At 54.0% G+C, this 22987-nt stretch overlaps 2 protein-coding genes across 5 annotated transcripts; one reads left to right on the top strand and one right to left on the bottom strand.

Annotated features, from left to right (window-relative positions):
- Positions 1-2117: 2117 nt before the first annotated feature.
- Positions 2118-9228, bottom strand: LOC309838245 (transmembrane protein 106A-like). 3 transcript variants are annotated; one of them, XM_082679287.1, is made up of 9 exons: positions 9159-9228; positions 7649-7875; positions 7052-7115; positions 5710-5863; positions 5058-5198; positions 4923-4966; positions 4351-4404; positions 3615-3775; positions 2118-3434 (listed from the first exon to the last, which is right to left on the bottom strand). In XM_082679287.1, the coding sequence occupies exons 2-8, from the start codon at positions 7854-7856 to the stop codon at positions 3655-3657; spliced, it is 786 nt and encodes a 261-aa protein (XP_082535413.1). In that variant the 5' UTR covers positions 7857-7875; positions 9159-9228; the 3' UTR covers positions 2118-3434; positions 3615-3654. The 3 variants fall into 3 exon arrangements, with proteins under 3 accessions (XP_082535413.1, XP_082535412.1, XP_082535414.1); XM_082679286.1 differs by having other exon boundaries at positions 2118-3775; XM_082679288.1 differs by having other exon boundaries at positions 2118-3775; positions 5749-5863.
- A 7767-nt stretch (positions 9229-16995) lies between these two features.
- Positions 16996-18914, top strand: ARL4D (ARF like GTPase 4D). Of its 2 annotated transcripts, XM_082679045.1 has the most exons (3): positions 17013-17081; positions 17316-17407; positions 17642-18914. In XM_082679045.1, exon 3 carries the CDS (start codon positions 17737-17739, stop codon positions 18337-18339), a length of 603 nt encoding a protein of 200 aa, XP_082535171.1. In that variant the 5' UTR covers positions 17013-17081; positions 17316-17407; positions 17642-17736; the 3' UTR covers positions 18340-18914. The 2 variants fall into 2 exon arrangements, with proteins under 2 accessions (XP_082535170.1, XP_082535171.1); XM_082679044.1 differs by lacking the exon at positions 17316-17407 and having other exon boundaries at positions 16996-17081.
- Positions 18915-22987: the final 4073 nt, after the last annotated feature.

Raw genomic sequence — 22987 nt, 5'->3', positions numbered from 1 at the left:
GTAAAGAGTCCGGCTGTGGCACGTGCCATTCTCAGGAACTGCCAGCTGAGTGACGTGTGCTTCGTTTCATCATCAGGTTTCGGGAAATCTAGCCCAGATACACACACCAAGTACCCACGATTCACGGTGAGACGGACTCAGAGTGTGAGAGGCAGCTACGGTTTGGCTGCGTGTCTGCCCGCGCTCGCGTGTTAGTGCAGGTGGGGTCTAGAAAGGCTTCCTCGGCGGGAATCGGGAGAGGGGACTGAAGTTATTCCGTCACTTCTGGATGGCCCGTTCTTCCACTCCACGCCCCCATAAAGATGTCTCTGTAGGCCCTGTTGCTCAGCACTCAGTATAAGTGAAGGAGCTGACGATCTAGTTGGAAAGATAGGACGGGTGCCAGAGAAGCAAAATCAAGGGGGCCGTTTGAAACGCGGATGGGGTAGAGCCAGCTGGAGCGGGAGGACGGTAAGACGTGAAGTCAGGGCTTGTGGTCTCCGTCAGGATCACCACTCTCGGGTAGCACGACTCAGATCTCTGAGCCTCAGCTGCCCCACCCGTAAAATGAGACTGATAATACCCCACCTCCTCCACAGAGGTGTCACGAGGACTGAATTAAAAGGGAACGCATCCAAAGCACTTAGCTTACGGCCTGGCTCCTTGTAGACTGTCAAACCCAGGAAGACGCTTTTTTGAGAGTCTTGAGAATTACATGAAACAGGATACGCTTTGGAAAGAAGCTTTTTTTTTTTTTTTGTCTCTGACTCAGGAGCAAAGGATGGGAGAACCTGATCCCGGCCCTTTAAGACGAGGACTGGGCTGCTACATCATCTCACTTTGATTACTCGGGGCTTCAGAGGCCTTAAGACAATGTTCTCAAACCAGCAGGCCCGGGAGCTGCTAACTAACCTGTTCTGCCTCCTGTCTCTCCCTCTTCTCAGTCAACGAACTACATCCAGCAGTGGTGATTCAGAGACAGACCCCCGAGACCCCACTGGCCGGCCATCAGCAAACATCAGATGAGCAGCCCCGTCTTCCTACCTCCCAGCAGCATCTCCACTTCAAAAGCCGAGCCCTCCTGATCCACTCTGGCAGGGGAGGCTAGCCGGGAATCACGTGTGATTTCTTCCCGCAAAGAATCAAGAGACTGGCTGGGCTCCGTGAGACAGAGATGAGGGGGAGGGGCCAGGAAGACCCACGAAGAGGATGGAGAGGGTGCGAGAAGACAGTGGAGGGCAATTCCATGCTTCTCCAGGCAAAGGCAATGGGAGAACTTGGCCTTGGGCCCCCAGCTCTACAGCTCCACTACTGGCTCTTACTTAGCAGTGATATCACAGCCTGCTGGGGGCTCAGGTCTAGGACTCTCGACTCTCGCTGGAGCCACCAGCCCTTCCTCCTGGCCGATGCTTATCGAGATGCACCTGGGGAAGCGTGGGTTGCATCACACCAGAGCAGACCTGGGACCTGGGGCAGCATCAGGAAAAAGTGGCACGCAGGGGCCCCCCCCCCAAGTCCAGTGTCGTGCCTGGTCCACGGTGGGCACTCTGCTGTTGAACGGAGGGTGGTTGGAAGGGATGGAGAGAAAGAACTCGGAGGAAAGGAGGACTGTAGCCTCAGGCACAGGACACCTGACCTTGGGAAGAGGGGACTCGCCCCCCGCCCCCACCAAATCCACAGGCCTCTTCCTCCCTGGGTCTCAGCCTTTCCACGTAGCAGAGACAACCCAGAGGCTCTGGAGGCCCCAGGCAGCTGCCTCACCTCTTCCTGAAACTGACACCTGGGGTCCCCCAGCCCTGCTCCCTCTGCCACTCTTGACTGGTGAGGGGGATGCCTGGGTCCTTTCACTGTAGCGTCTCACCTTTGGGTGAGACTGAAGGAGCCTCTCTGCAGTGTTTCCTGAGAGGAGCAGTTGGGGGAAGCGAAGGAGCGGGGGCGCACAGAACAGGAGCATTAAAGTTGGGAGGGGCTCAGAGACACACAACGAGGGAAGGGGAGCGAGCGAGCTCCTGGGAGCGGTCTCCCAGAAGTCAGAGAGGCCGGGCGTGTTCCCGAGGGGCTCAGGGACTGGGGAAGAGACCTTGATGCCCACTTGGATATTAAGAAACAGGCTGTGAGATGGGGAGCGTCCACCGGCTCCCTTCCCACTCACAGGAGCCTTTTATTTTCCTTCCTTAAACACGGTTAAGCACAGCTGATTGACTCCAATATAAATCCATTACATTAGGCGAACTCCACCCAGCGTGAGCTCCAGCCTGGCCCCCGTGGACTTCCGTGCTCTTACCAGCACCACCTCGACGCCAGTTACCCAGGCGTGAAAGCGTGCGGACAGCACGAACTCCTTCCTTCCCCTCATCCCCCCGGCCGGCTCCTCACCAGGTTCTGGCCCCACGTGCCCTTCTCCGCCCTTCCTACTGCAAACTCAGCTTTCCCTGCTACTCAAGCTCACCTCTCTGCCTGTCTGAGTGACGGAAACCGGTAACCGCCTTTAGTGAGCAAACACAATTCCTGCTCGCCTAAAGAACCTGGGGTTTGCCTGGGGCTTCTCATCTGAGTGACAGCAAAGAGGGGACGGCCTGGACCAGTCCCGACTGATAGGCAGCTCCATACTGTCAGCGCCCAAAGGAGAGCAGAGGCCTCTGGGAGCAGAGGGCGCCCTGGGACTAGGCTAGGGGTGCAGCGGGACCCAGCAGTCCGGCCTCACCTCTGCAGGTTTTCAGCGGGAGGGCGGCTGCGCCCACCATTTGACCTGCCTGTGTCCCCTCACGTGGGCTCAGGCTTGTGGCCTCCTTCAATAAAAACCTTTTAAAATGACTCTGGCTTTGTCTCTGTTTTTCCTGTGCAGGCCCAGGGGGTTGCCCGGTGCCTCCCTTCCCTTTCCTTCCCTCCCCTCCCCTCCCCTCCCACTTTGGTTCCTGCTCTGAAGAGAACGATAAAACTGTTTTCGGGAGAGAAGCTTTAGCTGCAGAACAGCTCTGACTTCCTGGGGACCCAGACAGTCTAACCAGGAAGGCTGCGGAGCCAAAGGGCCTTGGCCAATCTTGCTGTCAGATGGGTGGGGTGGGGAGACAAGGTACCAGGCGTTCTCGAAGCAGGCCATCACCATCACTCTGTCACACGACCAAAGCAGGGCGGCATAGGAGAGCATCTACGGTTCCCTAAGAGGCCCTGGGGACAACACTGGCTGTCCCCCAAGTCACCTTCTCATTACCAGGTGGAGAACTTGGAAAGGATCCATGTATTAAAAGCCAGACAAAATGAAAGCTTTCTCCACATTCAGGCAGGACAAAGGTCTTCCCTGGACGAGCTGGGCAACCAAGGTGCTCAGCACAGACAGTGTGGGAGCCACTCCGTGCCGCTGAGGCAGCTCTGAGGAAACGTCAGGTCAGACTTTCCTCAAGACAGACCAAGGGGAATATCTGGTGCTGGCTTCTAGAAGAACCAAGCTTCCATTCCTGTGGAAATCAGAGAGGGCGTGAGGGTGTGTGTGCGTGTGCGTGTGCGTATGAAGTTAACGTCCACAGAAAGCTTCCTCTGCTGGGGGTGAACGGGGGGAGGGTATGATAAACCAGGGCTTTTCCTTCGGGAGTCACTCTCGTCCTATTGGGTGCCATGGAGTGGTGGGAGATACAGACCAGGCCGGCAGGTGCCCGCAGCTCGACGACAGCAGACAGGTCACGGCGGGCGAGGGACCAGCAAGTGGGGCTTGGATGCGTTTCCCCGGCAGTCCACATATTCGTAGCTCTGGAAGACCAGCTGCTCTGAATGGCTCAGGTAGGAACAGGTCAGGGTGCCCCTGGAGAGGAAACAGGGCTTTCTGTTTTCCCAAAAACCCCACACCAGTTTTATTTTGAAGATTACAGAACTTGAGCCTTGGCCCTACCCAACTTCCACGTCCACCGATCTAAGGATATGCAGTTGGGGTAGGAGTGAGAGAAGGAAGTAGGGAGGCGAGGGGAGAGACCTGGTGGCGGCAGAGGAAAGGAGTAAGATGGCGGCTGGAGAGCTCCCGCCACCCTAGGTCTGCGCTTCACTGTCTTCGCTCCTCCACACCACAAGGGTCTGGGAAGAAGAGGAAAGCCCTGGCCCTGCTCTGCTCTCTGGGGAGGGCTGGCTTCCTCAGACCAGACCCGGCCCTTCCTTCTGCTCCCCACTCTGCCGAGGCACCTGGGACAGCTGCCCCCCACCCCCCACCGGGTTCTGGGCAGATCTGTGCCTGTCACGTCAGTGGCTCCCAAGGTGGGCCTTAGGGGAGGGGCTGGATCTGCTACTGCCAAGAGCCGACACAGACCCACGGGATTCGCTGCGATGACTCTCCCCCCACGGGGGGCAGAAGTGGGAGAGGGTACCAGGGCTCCAAGCCCTACTTACTGGATGTGCAGAAGCACATGGTGGACTTTGATTTTCAGCCAGGTACAGATCTTGCTGAGAGAGACAGAGAGAGAGAGACAGACAACCTGGGCCCACGTTTCACACACTGAGCAGCCTGTCGGACAGCTCGGAGGAGGCCTGCCGTCCCAGCCCCCCCCTTGCCTCCTTTCCATCAGGGGCCCCACATGCCGCCCCCACCTCTTCCCTCTCCCTCTGCCCAAGGTGAGCACGTCGCCCCTGCTGCAATATCGCTCCTCCAAACCCCACTGGTTTGGCCCAGGCACGGGCTGGCCTCTCCCTTAGTAGAAGACGGTGAGTCAGGCTGAAGAGCCTAAGGTCATATAGCGTTAAGTGTGAACCAGATTCTAGGCTGGTTTTCATTCCAGTCCAGGTCCAAACAGGCAGAGGCTGGGGACCCTGAATGCTTGTACACTGCAGTCTTGGCCACAGAGTGCAGGCCACATGCTGACTGCAGGGTCTGCTAAGCAATCAGAACATCTGGTGGGAATTCGACCTGGGTTTCCAATCAGGAAAGAGGCTAAGGGAGAAGGGATTGATCAAGGGCTACTCACTATGTGTTTTCATCCCATATCCTGTTGGCTACCGTATACAACATCTGTCAACCAAATGGGTATAGGGTTAGCCCCAACTCCAGCCACCCGCGTCCACACACCTGTGGGCAGGTCTGGCCAGCAAGAGGGAGTCACCTGCTCACTGGCCAAAGGGCCGACGTGGAGGAGAAGGCTGTCGGAGACCTGCCCCACCACGAGGGACAGGTGCAGAACCTCAATGGTCAGCTGGGTCACAGCGATGGGGTAGTAGTTGTTATTGGAGATGCTCAAGATATTCTGGCGAGCAAGACAGGGAAAGGAAGGGGTTAGGGTAGCACCATCCTGGCAAGAAGTCGAACAGTTTCAAAACCCCGCAGCCTGATTGAGCCCACCCCCAACGCGGGCCTCAGCTGCCGAGGCCCAGTGCCAGGAGCCCCTTGGAGGGGCTCTTAGCGGCGAGGGGTCGCCTTTAACTGAGACATTAAGCTGGCTCAAAATCCAGTCTCACCCTGCAAGGCTCTCTCTGTTCAGTCCTGCCCACCCGGGGAGTCTCAGGCACACCACCCCGACTGCACCCAGTGATCTACGGCTCTGGCGTCAATTCTAACCCCTCACTGTTCCAATCCTGCACGGTCTGTTAGGGGGCTCATGGTTGCTCCTGCTTCTCCCCAGGCTCCTGACATCCTCTGGCTGCCATAAGATCCCCGGCTACCGATGCCCGGGGTGAGCACACCGGACAAGGGCTACAGAGGAGTGTTGCCAGGAAGGTGGGGTCGGAGCCCAGGGGCACAGGGCATAACCCACCCACCGTTATACTGAGGTGGATGTCGGCCTCGCCAACAGTCACCGTGGAGGAGTTGAGGCCTACAGGCTGCACGGCGATAGTCCGGGGAAACAGGAAAAAGACGATGAGGGAGGAGGTCACCAGGCAGATGAACACTGCCAGGAACACGGAGAGCTTCCTGTGGGAGAACAGGACCCGGGGTAGAGGAGTGGAGAAGTCTGGACACCAAGGCTGCCTGGGCCGGGGGCGTTCAGACACTCTTCTCTCTACGTAAGGCTCTCCTCCGAGCCCCCACCCCAACACACACACACAACTGTACACTTAGCTCCCCAGATGCGGAGGACCAACCTAGGCTCAGAGGTGGCCCAGGGTGGGTAGGAGCACCGGACTGAGAGGCTGGCAGCCCGGCTTCCATTCCCAGTTCTGTGTTAGCCACTGGCCCAGCAACTCTGAACAACCCGCCTAACCGCGCTAAGCCTCCGTTTCCTTGTCTATAAAATGGGGGTAATGGTACCTACCTCATACCATCTGTTATGGGCTAATGCATGAAAAGGCACCCATCCCTGGCCCTGGCACATAGCCAAGGCTCAACCAACGCTAGCTATTCTCACTGGAAGAAGTAAGCCCATGTGAATTTTGACAGTTCTGAATTTTAACATTCATATTCAGAACAAGACATCATCTGTCCACCTAGTTCAAAATTGAGATATGCATTAGAGAGAGCACCTTGTTAGCATTTCCTAAGGGGCACTGCCAGATTCGGCTTCTGGTGCACTGGCGGGGGCAGGCTGGGTGGTGGGCTCCCCCACGAAAGCTGAGGACCCTGGGAGGTGGTTGCAGGGATCTATGTCAAAGGACCCAGATGACAAACAGGGTCATGGGCCCCCCAGTGAAACTCAGGGCTGCCTCCTCTGAGGTTCTGAAGTGTCCCAGAACAGAGAGCAGCTGGTTTCCCATCTCTACGGGGAAAAGAACAAGCAGGTCTGAGCTGCCGTAGCCAAGGAAGCTCTTAGGAAAAATCACTTCCCCAAACCAACAGCAACCACAGCCACTCCCTCCCTCCTGGAAGGACTTGCAGAGTCAAGAGGTCCTCTCGGTCTTCAAAAGGGAGCCTTGCCTCTTGGAGGCAGCGGTGCTCAGGACACCAAGAGGCCTCAGGTGGCATCTGCTGTGCCCCGAGCTTCTTAAACTAGGAAAATCCTTGGAAACAGGGAGCTAATACGTCTGAGGCCAGTGAGGCTCAGGCTCTCTGGGGGAGAACCCATGGAGAAAAGCTGGGGGGGGTGGGAAGGGGGATTGGGGGAGACAAAGAGGAAGAGCCCCCAGGGGCAACGCCTACAGAGCTGGGATAGGAAGAGGGGCTTACGTGTGCCTGGGCTTCAGCCTCTGGTCCCCATAGGGGATGAGGGCCACCAGCTGCTTCTCTAGTTCTGTAGAAAGAGGGTGAGAGGGAGGGCCGAGAAGTGTCCATGACAAATGTTCCCTGTGCCAGCCTGCCAGCAGCACCCCTCCGTCCCACAGTGTCAGAAGCATGCCACCTCTGCCTCAGAGCAGGACTGACTGGGGATACCGGGCTGCTGGCAGCTCGGCTTTGCCAGCTCTAGAACGGAGGCGAGAGTTTCATTAACAGGTGTGGAGCATTCCTGCACGTCACCACAAATCCGAGAAGCCCAATTTCTTTGGAGACGTCACTGTAGCTTCCTGCATCCGAAGGCAGTGCTGCTAAGAGGGCAGAGAGGCTGGGAATCCCCTGGGTTCGGGCGGTACCACCAGGGCAGGAGGGGGTCTCTGCAGCGAGCCCAGGGAGGGTCAGCATCTCCCTGGCTAGCCCTGAAACTCAGGGACTAGGAGCTGGGAGACCCAACCCCATCCAAGGAGACTCAGAGGGGCCTGGCACTGGCCAGCTGGCTGCTAAGAGCTTTTCCTGGAGCCCGGGCTACTTCCAGAGCCTGGGGCCACTCACCTCGAGGGATCTCCCCACTGCCCTGGCAGGTGGGACAAGTCGCGAAGCTGCCGCCAGCAGCCCTTTCACAAGGCGCACAGGAGCAAGAAGGCTTGCTGCTGGTGGTGCTGGAGTAGCTGGCAGCCTCGCTGCCACAGGCTGGGCCGGAGGGCAGCATCGACTTGTTCTCATCCTCCCGAGAGCCCAGCTGGGAGAGCGTCTCACCCATCGTTCAGGGGTATTTTTCACTGAGGAGAGAAGAACAAAGTCCAGTCAGCACCGATGCCGGGTGTCCCTCTGGTTTTAGGCTCTTGAGATTGGCAAGGAGCCCCACCACGCTTTCAGCAAGCGCGAGCCTAAGCCAGTGAGGGGGTGGGAATTCGAGCAGCTACACACGACTCCTGGATCGGGACTCTCAATGCATTGCAACTCTTTGTTGTTTTTGTTTTTATTGTAGGGAGAGCTCAATCGGCCTACAAGAGGGAAAAGCAAAGCAGAAGTTATTTCACTTTAAGGGACTTTCGTAAGTGAAAGGCAGAGCGCTTAATTTTGTTCTGGAAAAGCTGCTGAGCTGTCATTCACTGCAAGGGAAGGAAGTTAGATAGGTCATGGGGGCAGCAGCCAGGGGAGCCCCTTCATCCTCTGCGACAAGACGACTCTGAACGTGTCTCTAGAGCACCCGGGCAGAAATGCCCGAGGTGTCCAGCCTGGGTGTGGAAGGAAAGTTTCCATTCCTGAGCCTGGACAGGTGCTGGCGTAACAGGAAGGCAGGGATTCTTTGGGACAAGAAAAGAAAAAGGCGGCTAGGCTGGCCACAGGTGGGGCTGAGAACCCTAAAATGATTGTAGAAGGGAGCATAAACCTCTTCCGCTTGCTTTCTGAGTCGGGGTGGGAAAGAATGTCTGGGCGAGGGTGGTAGCAATTTCAGGGTCAGTCCTTCACTAGGACGAGTCACAGTGAACTCCAGATCCTTCCCAAAAGACTGGTGGCAAATGAGTGGGCAAGGTGAGCCCAACTCAGACCTTCTGGGCTTAAAATAAAGGAGGCCTCACCTGGTTTAGGTCTGAGGTTTAAAATAAAGGGAGCCTCACCTGGTTTAGGCCTGAGATCCTGGGCTCCTCTCAGCTCCAAGAGGGCTAGAGATTGCTGGAGTACGTCTTTGGGGAGGAGGGCCTGTAAGGCAGGGTGGCTCCAGGGGGCCACCAGTCTCCTTCCCGGAGAGTCCTGGGGACCGACTGCACCGCGTTGGAGGAGGTGGGGAGTGGCGACCCTGGCCTCCCCAGAGCCTTCACGCCTTACTCTGGGGCTCGGCCATGGGCTGCGGGGTCGGAGCGGACTGAGAGGCTAGGAATTCAATGAAGGAGGATTTTCAGTCCCACCACACACCCCGGGAGGCCGTTAGCAGAGCTTGGAACCTGCGTGTTGGGCTAGGAGGAGGCACAGAAGGGGCCTGGGCCCGTGCATGCCAAAGGGAAAGAAGGCAAGGAGGGTCCCTTCTTTCTAAGGAATCGATTCTAAGGAATCGCCTTACCCCCGGGCGACCGCAGCGACAGGAACGCCTGCAAAGCAGAATCGAAAGCGCGGGAGCCGGTGTTTTCGCCCCAAGCTTCGGCTCAAAGCCTTGGGAAGCTCCGCCCCGGCTCCTCCGGACCCGCCCCTCCCTCCCAGGGCCAGCCTCTCTCGACCCAGCGGCCAGAAAACTCGGTTCTTCAAAGGCCACGCGAGGTTCCCGACGAAAGGACCGGCCAGTCCAAGTAGGGGTTTCAAAGTTTATTTCACCGTTCTTGAAGCGGTTAGGTACAAGTACAATGGGACAGACGACTGGACCCCGGGGCCCTCCTGGACCCCTACAATACAACTCACATGGTCAAGACAAGATCCCGTCCCAAATCAACCGAATTAATTACACACACCCTGCCGCTCAGCCTCTACCCAGAAGCCCACCCCCACCCCCACCCCCCACAAAAACGTTTTAAATAATAAACAGGCTGGTTGGCTTGCAGTCTGAATCCTGGCTTATTTCACAGCATTCAAGAGTTATACTGTAAATAAACATCATTATGGCCAATGACTAATTTAAATCACCATTCATTATAATACCAAACCAGGTTAAGTAATACTATTTTACTATCCTTCCCCCTTCAGGCTGGGGGTCAGAGTCTTCTTTTTCTGCAAGTAATTTTTATGACTAAAATCTGTAGTGTTCTTTGTCACACCTCTTTACTAGCTGTACCCAAGACTCCCTTCTGTAAAGCAGAGCGAGGACCAGGACCCTGTAAGCGAGCTCCTTCCCGCTCGCGTACCCTGGGGTTAAACCAAAACTTTTTCAGTGAGTTTGCTCCCATCCAAGTCTTGCAAAACACCAGCCTCTTTTTCTTGCTCTAGGTTCTCCTGAACAGATTGCAAACATTCAGGAGGCCATCAGGATGGCCTAAGCCTCACACCCACTCATTTGCCCACCCCTGAACTTCACTGACATGATTCACACAGGAGCCTGCCTTTCACTTTTCTCATGTTCCTATACACCCCCGCCCACTCTACTGTAAAGGCCTGCCCCCCGACATAAAGAAAAAGGGTAACTATTAAACTTACTTTTCCCTTTAATAGAAGAGTTTCTTTCCTTCTTTGTAGCATTAGCAAAATATTTCACACTACCTACATTTTTTCCCTTAAATAAAATAAAATGTATGCAAAATTGCTACGACAGACACTGCTCAACAGGTGCTGCTGGGTTAATGCGCACACTCCCCGCTCCTTTCTCAGAAGTGCAGAGACTGGAAGGTGGATGTACTCTAAACGCATCACTGGGGGTCTTTTGAAAAACAACAGTGCCCAGTACTAAGACTTGCAGGGGAACGACTTTCTCCATGAGAAGGGAAGAGGAACAAAACTCCTATCGTGCGCACCCTGGGTGTTATTTTAACACCACACAGCTATGAAGCTTGGGATAGGTTAGAAAAATTATGAGAGTAATTCTTGAAAACAACGTCCAAGGTTAATTTCTTTTATAAGCTGACAATGAACAGATATCCTCATTGAAAACATCCACAATTAAGCAAAGAAAAATACTCAACTTCAGTACAAGCAGGAAGAAAAAGGGTTCTGTAGGGAGTTTAAGTTGCACTTTTCAGTGCACTAAAACAGAGAAGAGTTTTATCCAGATCAAGTGAAAAATGCTCTTCCTACAATTCATCTAACGTCTAAAGGGAAGGTTTAAGTTCCGGCCTTTCATGTGCTCCAGAAAATACCGCAAGGCAGGTATTGTCTTGACAGTTCAATGATGGGCTCTATGTAGATTCATCAGATTAAAAAATAAGCAAGGGCCTCCACCCCACACCCCCAAGACAGAATAAAGATCGTCTCTGAGCAGCAGGCAAAGTTATTGAATACGAGGTCACTCCTCAGTAGCGGTGGCTGTACCAGTCGTCGTTGTTGATCTGAAGGAGTTCTGTCACAACCTGCAGGATGTTGTAATTGTGTTTCTTCAGCAGCCTTAGGTTTAGCTGCCTGTCACAGAATCCCATTTCAAAGAGATGGGACATCAGGGCTGCTGTCTGATCTTCGGAAACTATTGGCTGTGTAGAGTCAAGAAAAGCGGAACAACGTTTTTTGTATAATTTGTGTTTATCTTGTTAAGGCATGCTCATCTTCCAGATTTATTCAAAATACTAGGTAATCAGGTGCCGGGCTACGGCACTCCTGTCCACCCAATACTAATGGGTCTTCTGAGGGGATAAGGAAGGACTGGGAAGGCCCTGCTTTGGATTAGGTACGTCTGCACCCTAGGCCAGGTGACTGGCGAACTGTCTTTACAACTAGATGAAGGAAAAGATGCTAACGAACTCTGGAAACCCTGTGAAGTTAAAGGTAATCATGACGATGGGGCAAGAAGGAGCAAGAGAGGAGATGGTAATTGGAAGAAAGCATGGGAAACTGGAAGAAAGTATGGCCAGCGCAAGTCTTAACCACTGGACCACCAGGGAAGTCCCTCCCACGGGTCTTAAAAATAAAAGCCAAAATCACTTAACACAGCATCCCACCTACATCACTGGTCTTTTCTCTTCTTGATGCAAATTCACCTTCCAGGTTCACATCTCCAAGTCTCTGTACTGGCTACTCTGTCTACAGCGCCCTCTCTAACCCTCTCTCCTGGCACACACTCATTCTGTCCTTTAGGACTGAGCTCGGGCGTCATCTGCCAGGACGCCTTCCCTGGCCCCGCCGTGGGGCCGACACCAGGCTGAGGTGTTCCACTGGTCTGAGAACACTGGCACAGTATCTGACACTGCACAATAAACGTTTTTTTTTTTTTCCTTAATTGAATGGGAAGATTCTTTAAATTCTACAGTGCTTTGCAATTTTCAAAAGTTTCACAGATTAATGTCCGTTTGCTTATCTCCCACTGTCTCTGGGCAGGAACTGGTGTCTGATTCACCTCGTAGTGCTGGCACCTGGGAGAGTGACCCCCACACAGTAGGTCCGCAACCAACGTTAGGTCTTTTTTCTTTCCTCCCTCAAGTGGCTTAGCCAAAGTCATACAGCTGGAAAGTGGCAGAGCTGCGTGTTAAAGATTAAACTTAAAGCTCACGCTCGCTACGATGCCATGCTACTCTCTCCAACCCGGGCAGACGCCCCTGTTTTCACTGGTGACTTGGATTCGGTTCAGGAAAATAAAACATACACGGACCTGTGCAGTGACTGGTGGTCCAGCAAACAAGACCTTGTATGCAGAGGCGGCAACAGACAAAGCCCCCTTCACCAGCCCTCCAGCAATGCTGCTCCCGTGGTGGTGCCTGCGGGGAAAGCCAATTTGTCTCCCTAAAGAAACGTGAATCGTTATCTTCCTACGGATACCTGGGCTCTAATCCTGGGAAGAAAATGAGATTTCCCCGAGAAAAAAGTCAGACATAAAAGGAGAGTGGGCCTATTTTCCTATCAGTTTTATAGCTACAGATCTGGGCTTGATGCAGGGCCCAGCTCTTACTGCTTGCTGCAAGACATGGGCAGGGCACTGCAGAAAGCACCTCACTCTGGTTAGCATGCCAGCTTTCAGCCCCGGCTGGAAATTCATGTGCTCAGCGGCACACTGAGGACCTGGCAGTCTGCATGCTCAGTTATCATCCCAGAGGAAACACCTCCCAAAGGAAATGTGATTTTCTGAACGCTCTACGTAGGGAGGAGCCCACCGTGACACTGCTCTGAGATGACTGGGAGCAGAGAGGCAGGCGTGTCTACGAAAATGTTACAAGGATGCACAGCGGGCTGGGCCTTCCTGCCTTCTTCTCTGGTACTAAGCAGGAGGTGAATCTGAGGGAACTTCCTCCCGGTCTGGAATGTGAACACTCTTATTAAACATCAACATGAGTCCTCTGCTCAGTGCTGCTCACAAGCTTTAGAAGGAAATAAGAACAGGAAGGAATGATGGCTCTCCTCCGCTCTCGGCAGGTGGCACATGCTCTGAGAGGCTCGTTTAAGAGGAGGCAATACTAGGATATCCATGTACAACTTCACTCCTCCACTTTTCTTCAGGACGCAGGCAGTGACAGACACGTCCACCAGAGGGCAGCATCTGCCACTTTCCAGCCCTTGCCTTGGCCCTGGGTGGTTTTGGGTGAGTTGCCTCTGAAAGGGCCCCTGGCATGGGAAAAGGGTACCTAAAGGCCCCTTTCCCACATTTTTTCTTTTCACACTCATTCTAAGTAGTAGGTTGTGTTTCTTCCATTTGATGCTTGAGGAAGCAAAGCTGGGATCTGAAATACGGGTCTTTGTGATTCCCAGGCCAAAGCCGTTCCTGGGCATCCACTCCCCCAGCCCATCCCTGCTCCTGCAGACTCCTCTCCTCCCTTCATCTGTGCACTCAGACAGGTACTCGGTTGGGATGCTGTGGAGACAAGGATGTCCTCAGCTGCTTTCTAGGTGAGCTCCATCCATCCTGTACCCTCCCCTACTCTAGAGCATGGGCTGTCCTGGGGAAAGGGACCTGGGATCATCTAAGTCCCTAGTTACATGCTGAGGAAACTGAGGCTCCCGGGGGAAAGTGGCTTTTCCAAGCCAGTGTACTTGGGAGGACAGGACTCACGATGACTCTCAGCCCAGGGTTTCAGCCCACCAGGCCTTGAGGAGTCCTCTCTCTCCAGTGTCATCTGTCCCATGGCCTCTGTTTTTCTCCTCCAAGAAATCCCTCTTCCCCAACAAAGGCCTGAGGGTTGAGTACTGCCCAGACCTTGCCTAGAAGTGCAGGGTTTTACAGGCATCTCTGCCAACCCCCAAGGACCCCAGACCAGGAAACTCCCAGCTAAGGCTGGACACTTGGTTCTCATACTCAGGGAACCGCCTTGAGTACCTTTAATCATTCCATCATGCAGTCATGAATCATGCAAGATTTCCTGATTGCCTACTGGGTAGCAGGCATAGTGCTGGGCACTGCAGAGCTGAGGATGAGAAGAAACGGCTCCTGGGCTCAGCGTTTAGTCTGGTGGGGAGACAGCTCTGAGGAAGAATAATCATTCAGCAGCTGCAATCTGACCCAGGTCAGGGAGCCAATGGGAGGAAGCAGGTAGGTCCCAGCTAGTTTGTCCTTCTGTCTGGAATGCTTACTTGACTCTTTGCCACTTAAGCCTTGGCTTTAATGTCACAATGGAAAGGCCTTCATGAGCAATCCCCCTCCCCCAGGTAAAGCAGCTCTCTCCGCAGTCACTCTCTAACACATTTCTGTGTTTTATTTTCCTTGATGGCATGCATCACCATCTGACATTAACCTCTTTAGCCATTCCCTGTCTCTCCCCACTCTTCATTATAATGTCCACTCCACAAGGGCAGGTCCTAAGCCATTTCACTCAGGCCTTCAACCTAGCAGGCAGTCCATAAATGAATGCTCAAAGTAAGAATGTTCCAGTGTTCTCTGTAGGGAATCCTCCAATGCACTAGGTCCTGGGCTGTCATCTTGTGGAGAGAAAGGGCTGCAGAGGTGAGGCTTCCAGGAAACAAAATGGTCATTAATGGAGGAAGGCTCCCTGGGCTGCAGGCTGTGTGTGGAGGCGGGGTTCCCATTTAAAGGAGACTGGATTGGGGTAGGCCCACAGCCTGGTGCTGCCCTGACAAACTGGGCCCCTTCCTTCACTCTCACCTTGCCCCACCTCCTCCTTCCCATTTGTTCATCAACACCTTTCCTGGCAAAGGCAAAAGATGAAGGGTGGGGAGGTTGCCAGTTTCATCTCCCTTATCAGGTGATCAAGTGACAGTTTCCCTCTTGGGTGTGAGGCCCAGGAGATGTAGGAGAAATGTTAAAGAAATTTCAAAGACTGTGGAAAACAATGTGTGTCTGTTTTCAGTTTCCATGTGCTCTCCATTTCTCTGTGTTTTCGGTTTCACAGCCATTGTAGCATGTGATCAAAGCCAAGTTTGGCCAATTTCTAGCTGGATGACCTTGGACAAGTTACTTACCCTTTCTGCCTTTGGTGTCTTCTTTTTGGAATAACTATACTTACTACATGGTTTGCGTTGTGTATTAAAAAAAGGAAAGGTGTTGGGAATTTCCTGGCAGTCCAGTGGTTAGGACTCCATGCTTTTACTGCAAGCGCGTGGGTTCTGTCCCTGGTCATAGAACTAAGATCTTGCAAGCTGCAAGGCACAGCCAAAAATAAAAATTAAAAAAAAAAAAAAAAAGGAAACGTATGCAAAGTCCCTTGACCACAGCTTAGCATGCATCGGCCACTCAATGAGCTAGTGGTTCCCAACCTCTCGGCTTGCTCTGACTTCCCCTCTCCTAACTCAGTTCCACCCTTGTGCCTTAGCTCCTGCTGCATTCTGCCACCCCACAACATGGGGTGTAACAGACTAATTACCTAAGGTTTTGATCTCTTAAGGGATTTGGGGAAGCTCCCTGCATTGCTGGGGAAAACCAGGTGGCTGGTTTTGTTGCGGGGAGGGGACGAGGAGGGTGCAAGGCAGGCTGGTGCTAAACAGATGGGAAGCTAGTGGGCAGGAAGGGCTAGACCCTCCTGTCTGGCAATGGCTTCTCCCCCACCCCCTTTTACAATTCCCCTCATAGACAGCCTTTTAAAAAGTTAACACTGAATTATATAATAAATGCAAGCATCCAGCTTCCTGGTAAAAATGGAAAGAGTAGAGTTAACATTTCATTCTCCTTTGAACCCCCTCCCCACCTTCAGTTTTACCTTCCTCCCTGCAGGTAATTACTGTTACCCTTTGGTCACACTGCCCGTTGGTGACATCTCCGCCTCTTCAGTGCTGCCCAGACTGTATCAGGCTGTAATGACTGGGGAGATGCCACTCAGTCCTGCCCACCTCCCAACCAATCCTACGCACGACTAATTAACTTCTGGAAACCTTTCCAGAAGCTTCTAGTTGACATGTTCTCTCCCTCCTCTGAAGTCCTGTAAGTGCTTATCTCATGATTTACAAAGTCGCTATGTTCCCTGTCAGTGGCCAGTCTTGTCTCTCTCACTAGAGTAGAAGCTGTCTGAGGCCAGGCCCCGTGGTCTGCTCATCCTCTATGTCTCCACAGTCTCTTTGGCTCATGCAGAGCAGACAGTATTAATGAGGTCAGTAAACACCCTGTGAAGTGAAGGATTTTGTCTTTATCGATTTGAACAAGGGAGGCCCTCAGGGGGCCTGCTGCTGGCAGGCACTCTGACCAACAACGGGCGGGACTTCTGCTGAGAATCTCCCTGAGGAGAGAGATTGGATAGATAAGTGGTGAGGGGCCAAGGCACTGGATTCAGACACATCCTTGCTCAGCCACTTACTAGCTATATGTGACCTTAGACAAGTCATTGAGCCCTTCAGAGCTTTCTTCACCTATATAATGCAGACGACACCAGTCTCTCATTGGTTCCCCCTCTTCCTGTTCATCCTCTGGCTGTTACAAAGATCAATAGGGGTAATGGGTTTAGGCTGTTTTATGGGGTTCCATGTTCACACAGGTTAAAACATTGAATTAGGAAGGATAAAGGAGGAAGCCTTGTCAGCATCTCTCGAGTGGACCCGGCCAAGGGAGCGTATACGTGGGGTGGATACCTCTGCCTGGGTGAGGGGGATGTGGTGGTATTGAGAGTGTTATGCTCTTCACCTCTCCTCCCTAGTCAAACGCTGCCACGCGTGTTCCTTTTGCCCCTCCCACCTTCCATCCCGGATTTATCCCGAGTTTAATTCCAAATATTAGATTATGGTAGAAAAGATCAAATAAAACGGTCACCAATTGACCAGACGTCCATCACAGTGTGGCCCGGGTTCCAGTCCGTTTATCTCCACGCCCCGCCCCGCCCCGCCTCGCTGCCGCAGGGCTGCTGATTGGCCCGCGCCACGAGACGTCACGCGCGGGTTTTAAGGCAGAGTGCCCCGGGCCGCTTCGCAGTGCCAGCGGGCTGGAAGCCGGCTAGGAACCTCGTGGGGCTGGCCCGGAGGGGAGCGGGGAGAGCGCGGCTGTCGGAAGGTAAAGGGGCTGTTCAGGCCGAGCCGAGGCGATCCGGGTGCGGGGCCGGAGGAGCTGGAGTCAGCGATCGCAGGAAGGCGGGCAGTGGAGTGTCGTGGGGCAGTGGGGAGGGGGTCTCGTGTAAGGAGGGTTGTGTCAACCGCCTAGGGATGTGGAAGGCGGGTGGGAGTGGGCCTCACTCTCCGGTCTCAGCGCCCGCACCCTGATTCTTAATTTGGGCCCTCTGCCCCCCAGCTGCACTTTCCCCAAGGATTCTCTCCTGGGGAACGGGTCGCGATGCCTGCTACCTCGCCACAAGCGCAGAAGCTGACTGTCCGGCGATCGAGGTCTCTTCCCCCAACCTCAGTGTCCTGGGACCTGGGGGTTTCTGTATGTCTCATCGCCCTTGTCAGGGCCCCCAGGGAGGGGGGAGAGCCTCTGTTATACCTGCAACTGCTTTAAGAAAAAAAAAAAGGAATTAAAAAAATGAGCAGCTGATTTAGGAAATGATCAAGAAGTTGCAAATTTCATGTTTATTATTAAACATCTCCTCTTTTCTCGCCTGACCTTTCCCTGTTCAGATAGCCCAGCTGTGGTCTCCAGAGCCTGCAGTTTCAAGGCCTCCTCCCTGCCTGTACTGTGAGCCCCAGGACCTGCACCTTAGCCAGTGTTCAACATGGGGAACCACTTGACAGAGATGGCGCCCACCGCCTCCTTCCTGCCTCACTTCCAGGCCCTGCACGTTGTGGTCATTGGGCTGGACTCGGCTGGAAAGACCTCCCTTCTTTACCGCCTCAAGTTCAAAGAGTTTGTCCAGAGTGTCCCCACCAAAGGCTTCAACACCGAGAAGATCCGGGTGCCCCTGGGGGGGTCCCGTAGCATCACCTTCCAAGTGTGGGATGTGGGGGGGCAGGAGAAGCTTCGGCCACTGTGGCGCTCCTACACACGCCGGACAGACGGGCTGGTGTTTGTGGTGGATGCCGCTGAGGCTGAGCGGCTGGAGGAGGCCAAGGTGGAGCTACACCGAATCAGCCGGGCCTCGGACAACCAGGGTGTGCCTGTCCTGGTGCTGGCCAACAAGCAGGATCAGCCTGGGGCCCTGAGCGCAGCCGAGGTGGAGAAGAGGCTGGCAGTCGGCGAGCTGGCTGCTGCCCCACTCACCCACGTGCAGGGCTGCAGTGCTGTGGACGGGCTGGGCCTGCAGCCAGGCCTGGAGCGCCTGTATGGGATGATCCTCAAGAGAAAGAAGACTGTCCGGACAGGCAAGAAGAGACGGTGACCTGAGGCTGCCCCCTCCTCACCAGTAGGGGTCTGCACACTTGGACAGCCAGGTGGAGCCTGTGGCCCCTCACTTAGCCCCAGGGTGCAAGGACCTGTTCACCTCGATGAAGGACCGAGGAGCACACCGCGGGGGTCCTGTTTTGGGGCAGCACTGGGGTGGGCGATGGGAGATGGGATGTCTTCTCACATCTCTCCCTCATCCTCACTTCTGGAGAAGTGGAGGCTGCAGGACTGTGGAGGCTTAAATGTAAACTGACTCTACCTCGACCCTGTTTCCTGTTTTTCTTCTCTGGCTTTTTGATTAGATGTGTTTGGGGGTGAAGGAGAGTTTCTTGGAGGATGCATGTGGAATAAACGAGAACTAGCTCTTGCCCCTCCCCCCAACTGAGGGGTCTCCCCAGGTTGCTTTTCTAGGGGTGCCAGTCGTAATAGTCTATATTTTTCTCTTTGTATGAAAGTGCCGAGAACTCCTCCCCACCTTTGTAGACTCACAACCATTTTTATAAGCCACGTGTGTCCTCTGTATTATTATTATTAACGATTTTTTAGCATTTGCCTATAAGTTATTAAAGACTGATGATGTTGTAGCTCTAACCTTGGTCTGGCATTTTCCTCTCCTTACCTAGCCTCAGGGTTAGTCCAAGATTTCTATATGGGCAGGCAGGGGTGGGGAGGAGGGACTTATCTTGAAGCTGAATTTGCAAAGCAAGCACTTTTCTAAAAAATTAGATTGTGTGTTTACGGGCTGGTGGGGATTATAGAGAGTTGAAATAACCCCATGCTATTGCCTGATCTCTGCCAGGTTTTTTTGGGTCCCTTCTTTCTTCCACTTTCCTCCCCTCCCCTCCTCCTCTGGCTCTGACTTGCCCCCGATCCCAGCTGGTCCCTGCAGATTTAACTTCAGGTTTTGCTGGTGTGAGCTGCTCCTAGGTCCTTGCCCTTGGGGACACCTCTTAGGTCTATGTAGGTAGGTCTGCCCCGTCCGCAGCACTCAGGTGGTTAGTCTGATTTCCTCTCCCAACCCCAATACACATCTTGGGGGATGTGGAGAGAATGGAAAGTAATTTCCTCCTGGCCTTAAGCCACCTCTGTGTGCTCAGTCCTGCTGACTGCAGCTCACTGGCAACGGTGGCAGTGACTGGTGCTGGGGAGGCCTGGGCTGGATTGAACCAGCCAGGCACCTGTGACTAAGCCATGAGTCGTCTAGCTATTCCCAAGAGAGGGGAAGTCTAGTAGCTGTTTGAGCCTGGTGCGAGTGAGGACGGCTGGATATCCACATAGACCACCAATGTTAGCAGTGATCGTAAGAATAAAATGCTAGTGTCGCGAGAGCCTGAATACCCCTGCCCAGACTTTCAGGGCCACGCCCACCTCACCAGCACTTGAGGACAATTAGATCTTCCTAATCTGAGTGGGAGTCGTAAGTAAAAACCAAGCACCATTTTTTCCAGTCCCCCGGTCCCATGCCCACCCTTTGTGCAAACATGGGATCCCCAGAGCATGTTCAGAGTCCCTGCTCCAGAATCAGATTAAAGGACCTGGGGAGGGAGGGGAGGTGCTGGCAACCCCATCCTGGGGGAGCCTTCCTAAGGAACTCGTTTCTTCCTAGCCAGCCGGCAGAAGCTGAGTTTGCTGAGTCCGGGCCAGGTCAGATTCGCTAACACCCGTGCACGCCCCTTCTCCCGCCCTCGAGGTGGCTGGCAGGACGGGGGTGGATGTGCATCCATCCGGAAGGGTGCCCAGGTCTGCGTCAGTGCTGGGGCCTCCTCGACAGAGCTGCCGGGCTGGTTCTGCTGGGGACACGCGCTCCCTGGCCGCCCTCTACCCACACCTGTGACTCATCTCTCCCAGTCCTCAGGGTAGAGTCCTCCTCTGCAGCCCAGGAACAGGCTGGGGAGGACCTGGCTGGAAGGATCCTAGGTCTTGCTGGGAGATCTTTCTTCCCCATTCCACCCCAGTTTTGCTCTTTTGTCTCAAAATCTCCAAGGACACGCTCTCTCCATTTTTAGTCACCTGGGGGACTGAGGTCTCTGGATTTGGGGGGCTATGTGTGTAGAGGTGCTCCCCCATCCCTAGCAGAGAGGCATCCATGATGCCATGGTTCTGCCAATCAGCCTCCCTCCCTATCTTATTAGAACTGTCTTCTGCTCCCCTCTTCTCCCCCAAACCCCTCTCCAGCCCTGGGTGGGGACCATGGTCCACAGGAGACCTGCGAATGTCCTGGCTCGTGCCCTGACCCCCTGGGGGGTGGAGGAAGGGGGGTGCTGGCGACAAGTGAGATGGAGAAGCCAGTTGCTCTGAAGCGTTGTGGGGAGAGGGGAGCACGGGGGCATTCTGATTAGAAAGCCACATTCTGGCAGGGTAAGGGCCTGGAGCTTTGTAATAATCCTTAGTCCATCAAAGGGATGGAGGGCTGGGAGGGAGGGGACCACCTCAGGGGTTCGGCGTGTTGAACTCTGGGCCAGTTGCTTGGGATGGGGGTGGGATCAGGATTGCAGGTAGGTTGTAGTTTCTTTGTCTCAGCTTCTTTATTTAGGAGAATTTCTTTGAGACCCTGAGATGGGTGCTGAGGAAGAGGCTCCTTAAGGGCTGAGGGTGTCTAGGGGCTAAGAGTGGGGGCAGGGGCTGCTTGCCTGTGAGGTGAAGTTGAAGGAAACCAGTGGTCCCAGAGTTGGGGCTCCCTTCTGAGCGGCACCCCCCCAGTCACACCCCCCCAGCCACCGCCTCCCCCATCCCAGCCACCTCTTCTTGCACAGTTTGGATGGTAAAATCCAGATGGAGTGCACTTTTCCTGGGTGCCCTGTGCTTCCCCAAAGCCCTCGTGAGGGCAAAGATGGCCGTGGTCCCTCACCTTCCCACACCCCCTCCAGTCCTCCCATGCTGCATGTGCTCAAGGAAGAGAAAAAGTAGCAAAAAGGGAGGAAAGAAGTCCCTAAGGAGGGGGTAGCAACTTGCCCGAGGACACAGCTACTTAGTGGTGTGTCCAGATCCTTCCTCCCAGGCCAGCTCCTTGGACTCCCTTGGGCAGACAGCCAGGAGGTTGGAGACAGGGAGCAAGTCCAGGACCTCAGAGCTCTGACCTCCCCCTCCTTCCCTCCCTCCCTGCCTTGATTAGATTAGGGACCAGCTTTCCACTCCCCCACTCCCCTTCCTGAGGCGCGCAGGGGCTTTATCTTCAAAGCCCAGCAGAGCTCTGGCCTCAAATCTGGCCAGAAGTCCCCACCCTCCTTTCACACTGACCATGTGTCATAACAAGTCTTTCTGGAGATGGACACCTCCAACCAGGGCCTGGGAAGCACTGAGTTCCACTGAAGCACTTAGGAGCACACAGGACAGCCTGTTCTCCAACATGGGCATTTTCTGAACGGAGGCCAGTGGGAGGGGAGGGAGCAAAGGCAGTAAGGAAAGCCCAGGTCCGCACTGGGCTGTAGGGAATGGGCAGTCTGTGGCCACACATCGTTTCCAAGGCCATCTGCAGGACCACGGCTGGGGAGTTTGTGGGTGGGTGTCATGGAACCTCTTCCTCTGGCTAAGACAGAGGAGGGTGTTTGTTCTTCCCTCCTTCCTTTAAAATTTTTTTTTAAAAACAGTCCCCCCCTTCCTCACTTGATTATAAAAGTAATAGGTCTTCGTTGTAAAAGAAACTTAGAAACTTAGAAAATGGAGAGCCCCATAGTCTAAACTTCAGAGCTAGCTAAACATTGTGAACAGGTTTTTACATATAATCTTTCAGATATTTTTTCTCTGCGTATATTACAAATAGTGTATGTATATATATATATATATATATGAATGACACATGGGGTTATCTCAGGCATATTGTTGTAGTTTTGCTTTTCTCATTTATATCTTGGGCATAATTCAATGTCAGGACATATGGATTTTCGCATTCTTTTTGATGACTACATGAGATTCCATTGTATGAATGGGCCCTCATTTATTAATTAAGTCCACAGCATGTCCCCAGCAATGGACTTCCTTGTACATATTTCTTTGTACACTGTGGGGAGATTTCCTGTAAGATGATTCCTAGAAGTGTAATTGTTGTGTCAAAGGGTACACTTTTTTTTTTTTTTCCGGTACGCAGGCCTCTCTCACTGTTGTGGCCTCTCCCATTGAGCACAGACTCCGGACGCGCAGGCCCAGCGGCCATGGCTCACGGGCCCAGCCGCTCCGTGGCATGTGGGATCTTCCCGGACCGGGGCACGAACCCGTGTCCCCTGCATCGGCAGGCGGACTCTCAACCACTGCGCCACCAGGGAAGCCCTGTTGGGGTGAATTTAATTCAGCCCCATCATCCTCCATCCTCAAATTTCAAGGCGTCTTCAAGCCGAGGGGTGTGTGTGGGGGTTAGGGTGTGAGAGTAGACATCACAGTGCTCCTGCTTTATGGCAGGTAAGAAAAAAAATCACCAGCGATACGGTAGAGGATTTGCAGGCCTGGGGATTGAGCCCCACCCGGGGCTGCCTGGTTGATGGCGGAGGTGGGCAGATGGTGAGGACTCCCTTAGCACCCAGCTTCTCACAGATGGTAGGCGGAGTGGGCGAAACAGCTCCTGAAATAAATCCCCGGGACTTGGCTCAGGGAGGGAGTGCAGCTGAGATTAGGAGCGTGGGCTGTGAAGGGAACATGGAGAACAGATCAGA

This window comes from Grampus griseus (assembly GCF_964374135.1).
Source record: "Grampus griseus genome assembly, chromosome: 20".
In the NCBI taxonomy this organism is placed as follows: Eukaryota; Metazoa; Chordata; class Mammalia; order Artiodactyla; family Delphinidae; genus Grampus; species Grampus griseus.
Note: the sequence above shows the minus strand (reverse complement) of the source record. Positions and strands in the feature narration are given on the sequence as shown.

Bases quoted from the DNA above. Each gene is read 5' to 3' on its own strand.
- LOC309838245 (XM_082679286.1), bottom strand. From the start codon at position 7,856: ATGGGTGAGACGCTCTCCCAGCTGGGCTCTCGGGAGGATGAGAACAAG. The intron at 5,199-5,709 runs GTGGGTGGGTTA...CTTGCTCGCCAG, and splicing joins ACATCCACCTCAGTATAACG to AATATCTTGAGCATCTCCAA. The intron at 4,405-4,922 runs GTGAGTAGCCCT...TGTCTCTCTCAG, and splicing joins ATATGGGATGAAAACACATA to CAAGATCTGTACCTGGCTGA.
- ARL4D (XM_082679044.1), top strand. From the start codon at position 17,737: ATGGGGAACCACTTGACAGAGATGGCGCCCACCGCCTCCTTCCTGCCT.